We start from the raw sequence: 12,500 nt of genomic DNA, 5'->3' as shown, positions 1-12,500 counted from the left end.
CTTTGCCTTTCCCCGCGGCAAAGAAGGACATTCCTCCCAGATTCCTTTAAGGGCGAGGAAGCTTTCCATCGAAGGGTTAACTTTGGGGGTGAGTTTCGATGTCTACAAATGCGCCACAATCCATTCGGGAACCAATCTCTCCCCTCACCGTGCGGTGTCCTTGCCAGTCGAGCTGTCCCAGCTGTTACCGCTCCCATCACAGACAGTGTATGGGAGAGAGAGCGAGAGAAAACGACTGTGTTCTGCACGATCATCTGTTCTGTCTCGTTATTGTGATTTTTTAACTATCGACTACCCTGTGTAGCGTGTCTCGGTGTGTGTTGTTAGCACGACACCGATACAAGCGCAAGTGGAAATTGGTGGAAAGAAAACAGGAACGATTCCACCGAAAGCGAAACGGGAACCGCGGGCACAAGCATAAAAAGCGTGCCGGTCGCTCGGTTGGTCGATCGGTTGGTTGGTTTCTGGCGCAAAAATAGATCAACCAACTGTGCGCTGTGTGGCGCTCGAGTACCGAGTGGATTCGCAACAACAATCGCAACGCACAACAAAGTCACTCTTCCACCACCACCGGGGGGAGGATATAGCGTCCAGAGTGCCATGCGAACGGGTGCGATGAATGAGATGCGATGATCGCCAACCCAAGCACGCCAAGATCGCGGCCGAAAGAATGTGCGGCGGCTTGTGAAAGAGGTCCTCTAGGACGCGGATCTGCCGCAGGTCGAGAACGGCACGTGAAGGTGCCCGAAATCGCTGAGAACGCTGCCTTGCCATTTCCGTTTCCGTTTTCCGGTCAAAATAATGCTTCCCTCAGGCAGGCTCGGTTGTTGCTTCAAGTCTCGCTCGCAAGAGTTAACAGTTTTCCGAAAAATCGGCGACTGTTGGCCATCCGGGGGTACACCAGCACGCCCCAGCACGCCAGCACGTTTGGTCCGCGGATCTATTTTGAGCGCTGAGGCCCCCGTATCTCGTCGCCAACCGACCGCCAGTCGATTGTCTGCCAACCTGCCAGGCCCGTTGACGACAACAACGACGGTCTCCTATACACAGCCAGGCAGACAGAACGGGGGAACCGCAATGAACAGCTGTTTACGGGCGACGCACGATTTCGGATGCCGTTGCGCCGTTGATGGATGCCGCATCCAACTTTAATGACTTGGCGCATTAAAAGCACGACAAACTGGCCCCCCGTCCTTTTACCCTTCGACTCCAGGATATCGGTCTCTGTGTTTGAGTGGGGATCACCGAAATGAAGTCATCGACCGCCGCGATGCCGCGGTACGATCGGCCAGCTGGTCGCGTCGCGTGTGAGTAAATGATCCGCGAAAGGATTTCCCTTCCTGGATCGCATTTCCACAACGATTTCGATGACGATGCTGAGCGCGCGGGACCACCTGGAAGAGAGGGAGTGGGGTGAGGCGTGTGCGGCGGTGGGCCAAACAGGAAATGTTCCTGTCAATCGTCGGAATCCTTTAACTCGCTCACCAGCCAGCCAACCAGCCAGCCAGTCGATTGATGTTTGTCTTGGCTACAGCGACCCTTTGGCAGCGATCCACCAACCTCCCGGAGGAGGGGAGCAGCGTCCCAAAATGTTCAAAAATATCGTCCAACTCACGGAACTCGCCGTCGGCCGCACGAAACATAATAAATTGTGTACCGACTTCCCCTCCCGTCGCACGATCCTTCTTCCTCTCGCTTCATTTTTCTCCGTCTCTCGGTGCGGTTATGTTTTTAATTTTTCAACCCACTCGCGCGCGTGTTTTTTGGTGCGGGGCGGGGGATTGGGAAAGACTGAACGAAAACCGCCGCAAATCTCGCAAGCCGCCGAATTTGGGACCAAGCCGCCGTGGTGTAGCTCCTCGGTAGAAAGATCAAGTGCAAGGTAGAACGTTGGACCCACGGATCTGCGGGTCTCCCATCATCATCATCAGCTGATGCGATGGTCTGATGGTGGTGATGCTGCACTGCAACGTTGGGGTAATTATTCGTAAAATAGATTTCGCACAGCAGTCGAGTGGTCGTAAATTTGTTTGGCCACAAAAGAAGAGCAGAAATTCTGTGACTGCGACTACGATCCGCGGTCGGTGCGTTGTCGATAGCGAATGGATTCCACTTGTTGTGAGCCATCATACGAGGTAGATGGTGATCGAGAGACGGGTCTGTCTGCTCGGAAGCATCGGAAATATCAATCCTGAGCCAGAACCAGATGCGAACGTGGTGCCACCGTGCTGGTATGATTTATGCCACCGTGACCTTCATAATTTATCACGTCTGGTGGTGGCGTCCTTCTGCTGGCCCCCAGGGTGGCGCCCCAGGAAGGTCACTTTTTGATGTGAATGTCCGTCGGTCCGCGCCGTTCCGATGGAGGCGCCCCAAAAATTAATGTGACGAAATGCCACAAAACAATGGGACCTTGTCGCAGTAGGCAGCTGGTTCTACACTCAAAAGAGACAGCCACAAACTCGAGCGCGCTCGCTCTCTCTCTCTTTCTCAATGGTTGCTGCGATGCGACTCTGTTGTTCGATGGAGGCGCCACACTCCCATCCGATCCCCTTGGTCTATCCGATTCGCACATCCGCTTGATGAACCACCTTGACTCGGCGTCGGCGCTTCTGTTTGATTGGCCTGGTATGCGACCTTCGGGCGCGCGGCTCTTCTCGCCGCCACCACCACCACCACCTGGTACGCGCAGTGCACGCACTTATGCTGCTTATGTTGGACTGGCGCCATGACGGGTTCAAGACAATATTTTCACTTTTCCTTCTTTCCGGCCTGCGTCTTTGGCAGCGCGCGTCATATCGTACGAGGTGGCCGCGGTGCTGGTGTCACTCGGGATCACCGTGGACAGCGCGCGGTTGGGTGTTATGCAATGCTCATCGAGCTCTCGTGTGTCCCGTTGGCCGTTTTTTTTGTATTTTTGCAAATTCACGGCCACACGAGGTCGTACCGCACTTTCATTCACACTTTGCGAGCGTAACGCAACGCGCGAACTCCAAGCAAGGACGCATCAACCACAAGCTGGTTTGTTGAATCCCGGATACCGAGTAGCGAGCGCGACGCAAGGACCTTACCATCGGCTGTTCATCGTTTGTCACCGGAATCGATTGAAGGAATCGATTTTATCGATCGCCTACCATCGCATCATTGGATTGGAAAAACAGAGAGAATCTTCCGCGTCATGGTGGTGCAATGCGTCACTGAAACAATCCGGAGGCGTTCACACCAGATGGTTTTTCGGTGGTGAGTTGGTCCATTATCGGCAGCATGACGTCTTTGTTGTGCGTTACGCCGGTGGGGCCAATGTTGATTTCGAGCGAATTTGAGACACGAGACAGACGGTGGTAGAGATGAAATCAGCACCATCGCCACATCTCCGGCGAATTGGATTGGAACTGTCCGTCGACAGAATTTATTTGGTGCGTATCGAAAGATGATCTCGTTGGAATCGCAGAGTTTCGCATTCCGTTCGTCTATCTTCGTATGTCCGTTTGTGTGTCTGTGATTTTACGAGCTCATGAAAAGCTAGTTAATTGGCGTGGAGACGTATGTTTAGCTGCCTTAATGATGCTTCTTCGTTTCAGGCGTCGTTTTTTTATGCTACAACTTCGCTTAGCCGTACCTTAGGCTTCGACAGAAAGCTAATCGAGATATGAAGATCATGACGCACTGTCCACCAGTGTGCCAGTGATCCGCGGTGCTGCATATCGCGTAGCATTTGTCATCGCACATCGCAGAGAGTGTGTTGCAAGAGGAGTCCGCGGTCGCGCACTGTCAGACTGTCGACGGTCGCGTCAACGACAGTTCAGGCTCAGATCACGGCGTGCAGTCTGGCGCACAAATCGACTCGTAATCCCACGGAATCAATGGTGTCCCGTACCGGGACCTGGGAACCTTATCGTGCGCCATTGTTGGCTCTCAACGGTTGGTTGCTCAACGAAACGGACCGAGTCGTTTTGGCTGCCTCCAAAGCCTGGCGTGGCGAGATGCCGATAGAAATGGGAAAACATTTCAATTCTAATTTTAGTTGACACTCTCTGGCCAGCGGTACGCGGCACTCGCAACACAACACACTCACAAACGGCGATCGGCCGATCGAATCCGGGACATTGCCGGCTAAGCGTCGATCTGCCCCACGAGCAGAAATCGTCGCAATGGTTGACTGATTTCTGTCGTGATCGTGGTTCCCACGCTCGATCACATAACGATTGGCCGTTATGGACTTGATTTATGGTTCGCAAATATTTTCATTGACAAATAGACCAAATTATGGGACGGATATTCGGGTTACGGGGATTATTTTTATTAAATCAGCTTCCCCCCCCCCCCCCCCCCCCTGCCCGTGCGGACAGATGTGCGGAAATAGTTGCTGATGATGTCGTTGCCGGTGATGGCCGAAAACAGGAATTTTATTGCATTTCGCCACCAAAACGGCTGGACGTAAATCATGTGCTTATGTGACACCCGGTGGCCAGGCAGTCCCGGCGATGGTGCAATGATCCGTGTTAATGGTATGATTTAAATTTGGATCGCGCCAATTTGGTTGTTTGTTTTCGCGTGTGTCTCTCGGGAACACTAATGAGTGCCACCTTTGGTCGGGAGATAGTGGCCGATGGAGGATTGGAAGCTTGGCCTGAAGGTCAGTATTGAACCCGGCACGGTACTTTGGCAACCGCGGCATCCTTATTCATCTGCTCATAATTTAGTGCTCATGATCACTGCTTGTGTTTACCATGCCATCACTCTGTTTCGCGTGCCAACAACATGAATTCAACAGCTTCAATGTTTCCAGAACAGATTTACTACCTGTACTAGCGAAGGAGATCTCCACCAGTTCGCTTCGAAGGAGATGATGCAACGAGGAGCGTCCTCACGGTAGCGTAGCCCCGGAACAATCGGCCAGCTCGTGGATATTATCACGATCGCTGGCCAAAGGCTAATTAATCAACGCGAGTAATTAACCTCATGCGAATGGCTGCCCCACTCTCCCCTATTCCCCGGCCACAAAGAGAGATAGAGAGAGGGAGTCGATTTATCAAAACCGATCATCGCACGCGCCCCACCTGAAGGCAGACAGAAGAGAAGTGAATTATTGCTGCACCAGCCTGCTTGGAGCATGGGCTATATATCACCTCGTCCATCCGTCTGGCCGTTGCTATGGATACTTCTGCCACCACCTGGATCGAACCGGACTGCTAGGAGTGCACCGACTAGCCACGAAAATGGAGACGCATGGTATTTGTAAAAAAAAAAGATTTTTGTTTCCTCGCTTCCTCTCTTTCTCTCTGCGTCGTTGCTCCCTCACGTCCTGTGCGTGCTGGCGAATATGTAAACAACAAGATTTTTCCTCCCTCTGCCCACCTCCTGCTGATACAGGACAACATTTGCACAAAACCCCATTGTCGAGCGCGTCGCGCCACGTTTGACAGCACGTCCGAGGTGACGTCAACGAGAAGGATGGCCAAATTGCTTGCACCCACCACCGCCATCATCACCACCACCATCGCTAGTACTGTTGCTGAACCTGCTGCTCCTCTTTAATTGCTATCGGCCATTTTGGATGCCAACTGCCGCCGCGTGTGCCGCGTCTCGATGGCGATGGCCAATCGAACGATCGTGGGGAAAGTATATTTGAATATTTCGCTTTTCGCGTTTCGCCTTTTCGCTTCCTTGCTTGCTTGCTTGCGGAGTCCCGGGTGGCAGGAAAATAAACGAGCTACATTGTTTACCCATTGAGCTTGCGGTAACGGCGTCGTAAAGTAGCGGTGGCAGCTGCTGGAAGGATTGACCACGCTCACTCGCACGGCCTCTCTCTCTCTCTCTCCCTCTGGGGGTGGATAAGAGTGACGCGAAGGGGTTTCCCTCGGTAGATCGGTTCTGATTTGATCGAGACGGAACGGAACCTGCATCCATTCCATTCGATCAACAATTCAATTCGCCATTTCACTGCCAATTTGAACCCAATTTTACTGTCTTAATGTCGCACTAAAATGCTAGCTGGCTGCAATTCTCATCCCCATAATTACCTTTGATTGGATAGTGTTCGTCTACTTTATACATGATGCTCTTAGGTAACGCGTCGAGTTGCTGGACTGGTCGCTGTCTTTTTTCGGTTCACTCTATCACTAACTCCTGGTGCACGGAACGAGTTGATGGCACGAGCTGATCACTCTATCACTTAGCTCGGGCGAGAATATGGTAACTGGCGTGTTTTCTCAATATTTCATTTTCTTTCCTAATTCTCCACTGCACTGTACTTCACGGAACACAACACACATTACACATTAGCTGCAATCGATCCACAGAAGTTTTCCCTTGCGAGCTACGGTGGTTTCATGTGACGACGAAAAGTGCGAAACAAACGTGGAAGAAACTTCCCTCCCAAAACCGAACCCGTGGTGCTACTCTCAGCACGAGCGCAAGAGCGGCGTATGGATTGGTCCAACAACTGGCCAGATCCAACTCGCGCCGAGCACTGGCACCGCGAGATCTTCGCGGTGATCTGCTGACCGTGTTTCGCTCACCATTTTCATAATGGTGGATGGTTCTTATTCTCTGCATTCGTTCTGTTAGCGGTAGACGTGAGGAGAGCGAGCGAATTTCTTGACTTTGTTTGCTCGTGCCTTGAACAATATAGGAAACGCGACAGGAAATTGTAAATGATGCCGCAGATCAGTGTTTCGTATGGATTTTTCGTGACGTTGGTTCTATGTTAAATACATTTAGTGCTTCTTGGGCATTCAAATCAAAGAAATCGTCTGTTTGTTAAGAATACAGGATATTTTGAGCCAACAAATTTTAAACCCTAATGAGAGTGTTTTATGCAACAAAAGCTAGCGCCAAATATATATGCAATTTATGTTATTGCCTAGATCTCGGCGCAAAAGGCACTATGGAAAAAATGCGCTGTAAAAATGTGCGGTCATAAAATCTATGAAAACATAAAACATATTTTGGTTACTTTTGATTACTAGTTTTTGGTAAATTAAGTCAAAATTTATTTACGTTTGGTCGCTCTCTAAAATGTGAGCGAGATGAAATACATATTTATTGAGATTGTATCGCACGCCAGTTGCTGGTGGCTTGGTGTTTTAAACTAAAGATAATCTTCCTTTCACTAATTGGAATTGGCGGGATTTGTATCGGCCATACCGAACGCCGATATCAAGACGTTCACGATCGTGATGATAAAGATACCGATCGTGACGAGGTTGTTGATGCGATCGGCTTTGCAGAAATCTTCCTCCTTCTTGATGTTGTACCGGCTCTTATAGATCAGCCCAATACCGACCGCCACTTGAGCGATGATGCTACTCGAGATTAAAATCAGGTTGATGTAGTAGTAAGGGTGGCTCGTCCTTCCTGAATCCAGCACGTAGCGCAGCTGGTTGGCGTTGGCCGAGAGGAGCGCCAAATCCATCATACCCTGCGCCAAATTCTTCTTCTGCTGGTACACGTTCACATCTGGAATGATTTGGCCACTGTCGGTGGTTTGGACCTAAGGAATAGAGAGATATCCAAATGAATCACCTTGGCTTTGGCCTCAGCTTGCAGAAAATGGACTTACATTTAACGTTCCATCGGGGGCAAATCCTGGCGCATATGGAAAGGCTGGTCCTTGATTGCGTCTGCCACCACGTCTACCGGCTCGATCCGTTGTACCTCTTTCATCGTTCGATCGCTCTTCCGCTGGCTCCAGAAACCCGTTGTCAATTCCACGATCCGGATTGTTTGGATCGAATCCTGTCGTCGTTCTATCGACGCCGTCCTCTTCATCTTCATCGTCGATCTCCGGTCCAGCCATTGGTGGTCTCGGCCGGGGCAAATCTGCCTCCCCGGCGTTGTGGTTTCCGGCAGGTAAGAGCGGAACTGCATCGGCCAGTGCCATCTCTGTATCGCGTTTTCGTCGACCCGGGGAGCGCTGTAACGAACATTCCAAGTTAATTCCATCGCATCTCTCCATCTTTCCGATCCAGCGACGGTGGACGTAGAAAGCCAAGAGTTTCACATAAAGCGAATCGGGTCAGTGACCAGGCGGCGATCACCTTGGGGCGCCACCATCATGCCCAAAAGAGATGGTGGATGCAATTTGGGGTGCAACTTTCTCCGATGCGCTCCATGCCGGAGATGTGAATCCGCGTCCATTAAATCGAAAGCACCGGGCAAGCAGTTCGAAGCCGGAAGGTCACAAGGTACTGTTATATCACGTTCATTCATTAGCCACGTTCGCAAAGGTGTGCTTTGCGCATTATTAACGCGGATCGAAAGACTTGTACTGGAACTAAGTTGCAACGCTTATCGCAGTGTACCGCATAGTAAAAAAACGTTTATTGCGAATTGACGATTTTTCTTACTTCATTGTTTAACAAAAGGGCGATTGCTAACCTTATTTTAATGCCCTGTTGCGTCATTGAGTGTATTATTTTTATATAGCTCTCGATTGAGCATAAATCTCTTATTATTCATTCGTGATATACGCTCGGTTCTGATTGGACAGTCACCAATGTTTCAAAATGGAAGTTGCTAACGAACTGTTTTTGATGAAACATGACTCACAGCAAGCCATGAATAGCGGACTCCCTTCCAAACAAAGCAACCACAATCATACCGTGAGTTATAAATGAAAAAAATAACAACTTTGAACAAACAAAACAAAACTGTAATGCAATGTACAATGCTTCTCTATGGGAATGGATTGACATTAATGTTCAGTGGAATTCATAGATCCACCGTTCGAGCATGGCCAGCAAGAATGCTGTCAGCGACGATAATAGATTCCCAGGAACCGGTTCCCTTTCTTTATCGAATGCTGCGTACACATGCGTTGCTGGCGATCTCGCGCGTAGCCACTCGAGAAGGGTCGATCATGTGAGTCACGCGAAAGCCCCAAATGCGATCGCCGATGTGTCGGGGCTTCCCAGACGCGTTAATTCCCGCCACCGAACGAGAGCAATCAAGCGAGTGCATGCCAGTTCCGTATGGGTGTGCCCGTGTCCGACTGACGATCACGCTTGTGTTGTTGACCGTGATTGCGGTGAAGAGTTACGCAGCATAAGCCGCGCAGACGAGATCGAAACCGATGTGTTTCTCCCTTATACTCACACTATTCGAGCGACTGCGGCGTCCATTGGTTAATGCTGCTGCCGCTGGTGCTCCCGGCGTGTTGTTGGCCGCCCCAGGGCTTAACCGACGGCGTTGTGGACGCGCCTGAGCTGCTGGACGACTTCGGCCAGCATCCGGCACGTCGACAGACTCCATCTCGCCCTCTATGTTGATCTCAACGGCATCCGCGTTCTTATCGCCTTCTGTTTCCATCTTTCTTTCTTTCTTTCTCACTTTCCTTCTTTCGAGAACCTGTTCCAAACTGCTGGCACCAACAACAACTCCAACACTAACCCTATTCTCTCCTTTTCTTCTAATCGTATGCCAGTTCACGAAAAGGTCAAACAGACCGGGATCGTTTTCATTAACCCAATGCTCCGCTGGCTAAGCTGGAACCAATTGTCACCACGATTGTTGCCGAGAATCACACGTGGATACACTTGGTTGATCACGCACGCCGCCGCTAGACGAGCCACAGCACCACCAACAAACGATGCGAGCGATCGCGAGAGAATCCGCCAACGGACTGTGAGCGGCCGGTGGTTTGTTTGGCGCTGGGGATGGCGTGCAAAATTGTGTCCTCTCGTGGCAACACAAGTAGTGTTTGTGCAAAAATACGGCTACTGGCGCTACTGGCAGCAGTGTGCGTGTCTGGGGCGTCTCTCCATTTGGTGGGGTGAGGTTGGTGGATCATTGGGGAATCCATACGAACGTCATGCCACGGCGAGAACTGGTTTGCCGCTAGCAGAAGGGTTGAGTTCGATTCGATTGGTGACCAACCAATGGAACGATGCCGCCACCGGGTATCGGTTGAATCCTTTTTCGAACATGCTCGTGACGCACATGGCATCGGTTGGCGCGTTTAAATTTACGGTCCAGTGTCTCTTTTCGCACTCCAAGTTGGGATCACGGGACCACGGAGGGGCTAATCTGAACGCACACTGGACAAACATTCTGCCCCGGGTTTTCGGTCTTTTATTGCTCGACGACGGCCGGTGGATAGCCGGTGGTGTGGCCTATCTGTATGCGGTCACGCAATATCACTCCAACCAATTAGCAGCAGTGGTGTGTGTGTTTTTTTTGCAACATTCTCTTATCTTGAAGCTTAGAAGGAGCTAATTGTGGCGCACCAAATTTACATAATACCGTGTCTGGAGTTGGTGAACCAGGGTGGTGACGACCGAAAAGGACCGAAAGGGACCGGTACACAAAGGAACAAAGGGACAATGTAATATGTTACGAGCAGGGGACCGATGACTAACAGAAGGGAAGGCACCAACACGTGCAGCGACATTGGCGCATGCTTCGTTGAGCCACGTTGCTGCACCTGGGATTGTGGAAGGGGGGGGACATTATGTTTGTTTCTTTTTTTTTCTCTCTCAACCAGGTAGAGTGCTAGGTGCGGGCGGATTGGCGGGAGGAGTACGCATCTTTATTGCTCTCTAGGTCGCTCGTGGTGCAACACCGAAGGCCGAGATCAGCACGTTGACCAGCGTGATCACAAAAATGCCGATCGTAATGTAGTCGTTGATCTTGTTCGCCTTGCAAATCTCCTTCTTGTCATTAACGTCGTAGCGACTGTTCATGATGAGACCAATGCCGACCCCGACCTGCACCAGAAGACTGATGGAGATGAACACGATGCTGAAGATGTGGTACGGATGCCGTTCGTACGTCTCGAGCACGTAGCGCAGTTGATTGGCGTTGGCCGAGAGGAGCGCCAGATCCATCATGCCCTGGGCCAGGGTTTTCTTCTGCTGGTACACATTCACGTTCGGTATGACCGCCGGCAGCGAGGGGTCCGGTAGTTCGATCTAATCATGAATGAAACGCATCCAACAGCGTGATCAGTAGTACCGTGGCCACCTGCACGCCCCTTCGCACACACCCAACACACACTCACGTTTGTGCTAAGCCGCCGATCACCACCGGTCTGTTCCACGGGAAGGGCCATTGTTTTGCTGTTGGGAAAGGGGGAGGGAGAATTGTCGAACTGTTGTCACCGTTGGCTAACGATACACGGCACCGCGGGAACCGACGTCCGAACCGACGGGTTCCGTACTAGCAACTGACGATGCGGCCATCGTTGGTTGTGTTGCGCGATCAGCGTGCTTCACGAATACAAATCGACCCCACCGGTGGAGGGGGAGGAACAGAAATAAACCTCGACGCCACACGATGCACGATGCCCGTTTATGTTGATTCACAACGTTCGTTTTAAATAGAGAATCTGTGGCCGCGTGCTCGTGCGTGAGTGGCACAGGTGCTGTGGATGCTACGGTTGAGTGAAAAAGGGGTTTATAATAATGACTAAAGCAAGGGACAATCATTTAACAAAACACGTTTCTCAATACACTTTATGCCAAGAGTGCAATAAAATATCGAAAAAAGTTATGGTGGAAGAATTATTTTGATTCCCAAAGAGCATCTGATCAAAAGAAAGGTATCGGTAGGCCGTGGAATGAATATGCCGTTAACGTGCGGTGCCAGTGTGAGCGTCAGGGCATACTGTTTTTGTTTTTTACTTTGAAATTAGTGTGCGGCGTAAGCGCATCAGTTGGAATGAGTAGGCTGCGCTGGAAATGAGGGCGGCAAAACGTGGCCAAAGGTGGAATTCAACGTCTCGATGTCGCGTCCCCGGTGGATACACTGTAACGTTTGCTTTCATCTGCAGTGGCCAAGGGACCGCACGTTCTATCAACTATCCTGTCGCCACGTTCTCTGTAAACTATGCATGTCCAAAACAAGTAAGTTGACGAAATAGAAGCCCTAGCAAGGTGTTTTACCAAGTACTTACTTTCAGAGCGCGCTACGGTTTGTCCGATATGCCGCCAATCCATTCTGCGGTTCACCGAGTTGAGCAACGAAAAGGTAAGTAAAAAGGCCAGTGAAAAAAGGAACTTTTTTTTATTTTATCTTATTCCGTTTACGATGAAACAGATGACTCGGAAAGACAAAATGATGTTCGATGTGGCTGCTGTCGACGCACTTGACTGGCAGTCCCAGAGTTTAGCGTTCCAGCACAAGCAGCGGGAGCACCTGATAGAGAAGATTCTTCGCTGTGTAGGTACACGTTCTAGGCGGCGTCGCCAACCAATAATCACATCGGATGGGTTGAATTACTTGCAGCGCAATGAACTGCCAAAGTTAAGCGAAATGGAGGACGAATTACGGAAACGAATAGTCGAGGCGCAGCGACGCTACGAGAAGCTGCGGAATTATCGGCGTACTTTGCAGGAAAATTTACGTCAAATCTCACCGAGATTTAACAACTCCGCTTTACCACCACCATCCAGCCTACTATCGACACCCGCTTCAGGGCATCGGGCAGCGGCTAGCAATCATCCTTCCTTGCAAACCTCCACTAGCGGTGCGGCACATTCAAATCGGGGCATCGATTT

At 50.7% G+C, this 12,500-nt stretch overlaps 4 protein-coding genes across 4 annotated transcripts in view; 1 reads left to right on the top strand and 3 right to left on the bottom strand.

Annotated features, from left to right (window-relative positions):
* LOC126574015 (myosin light chain kinase 2, skeletal/cardiac muscle-like) overlaps nt 1–6,454 on the bottom strand; it is an 11,989-nt gene extending 5,535 nt beyond the window's left edge. Inside the window, exon 1 of the mRNA XM_050233936.1 lies at nt 6,024–6,454. Coding sequence (XP_050089893.1) covers nt 6,024–6,057 — 34 coding nt within the window. The 5' untranslated portion in view covers nt 6,058–6,454. The remainder of the gene's footprint in view (nt 1–6,023) is intronic.
* A 545-nt stretch (nt 6,455–6,999) lies between these two features.
* On the bottom strand, nt 7,000–9,635 carry LOC126574016 (ninjurin-A-like). The gene is made up of 3 exons (XM_050233937.1): nt 9,100–9,635; nt 7,565–7,918; nt 7,000–7,495 (listed from the first exon to the last, which is right to left on the bottom strand). The coding sequence occupies exons 1-3, from the start codon at nt 9,310–9,312 to the stop codon at nt 7,115–7,117; spliced, it is 948 nt and encodes a 315-aa protein (XP_050089894.1). The 5' UTR covers nt 9,313–9,635; the 3' UTR covers nt 7,000–7,114.
* A 796-nt stretch (nt 9,636–10,431) lies between these two features.
* LOC126574021 (ninjurin-A-like) lies at nt 10,432–11,224 on the bottom strand. Its single transcript, XM_050233943.1, has 2 exons — nt 11,003–11,224; nt 10,432–10,913 (listed from the first exon to the last, which is right to left on the bottom strand). The coding sequence occupies exons 1-2, from the start codon at nt 11,051–11,053 to the stop codon at nt 10,542–10,544; spliced, it is 423 nt and encodes a 140-aa protein (XP_050089900.1). The 5' UTR covers nt 11,054–11,224; the 3' UTR covers nt 10,432–10,541.
* A 232-nt stretch (nt 11,225–11,456) lies between these two features.
* LOC126574018 (RING finger protein narya-like) overlaps nt 11,457–12,500 on the top strand; it is a 1,371-nt gene continuing 327 nt past the window's right edge. Inside the window, exons 1-5 of the mRNA XM_050233939.1 lie at nt 11,457–11,542; nt 11,636–11,846; nt 11,903–11,970; nt 12,040–12,162; nt 12,229–12,500. The exon at nt 12,229–12,500 is cut by the window's right edge and continues 61 nt beyond it. Coding sequence (XP_050089896.1) covers nt 11,726–11,846; nt 11,903–11,970; nt 12,040–12,162; nt 12,229–12,500 — 584 coding nt within the window. The 5' untranslated portion in view covers nt 11,457–11,542; nt 11,636–11,725. The remainder of the gene's footprint in view (nt 11,543–11,635; nt 11,847–11,902; nt 11,971–12,039; nt 12,163–12,228) is intronic.

Source organism: Anopheles aquasalis, chromosome 3, assembly GCF_943734665.1.
Source record: "Anopheles aquasalis chromosome 3, idAnoAquaMG_Q_19, whole genome shotgun sequence".
In the NCBI taxonomy this organism is placed as follows: Eukaryota; Metazoa; Arthropoda; class Insecta; order Diptera; family Culicidae; genus Anopheles; species Anopheles aquasalis.
This window is presented reverse-complemented; position numbering and strand designations above follow the sequence as displayed.

Bases quoted from the DNA above. Each gene is read 5' to 3' on its own strand.
- LOC126574016 (XM_050233937.1), bottom strand. From the start codon at position 9,312: ATGGAAACAGAAGGCGATAAGAACGCGGATGCCGTTGAGATCAACATA. The intron at 7,919-9,099 runs GTGAGTATAAGG...TGTTCGTTACAG, and splicing joins GCCGCAGTCGCTCGAATAGT to CGCTCCCCGGGTCGACGAAA. The intron at 7,496-7,564 runs GTAAGTCCATTT...TCTATTCCTTAG, and splicing joins CCCCCGATGGAACGTTAAAT to GTCCAAACCACCGACAGTGG.
- LOC126574021 (XM_050233943.1), bottom strand. From the start codon at position 11,053: ATGGCCCTTCCCGTGGAACAGACCGGTGGTGATCGGCGGCTTAGCACA. The intron at 10,914-11,002 runs GTGAGTGTGTGT...ATTCATGATTAG, and splicing joins ATCGGCGGCTTAGCACAAAC to ATCGAACTACCGGACCCCTC.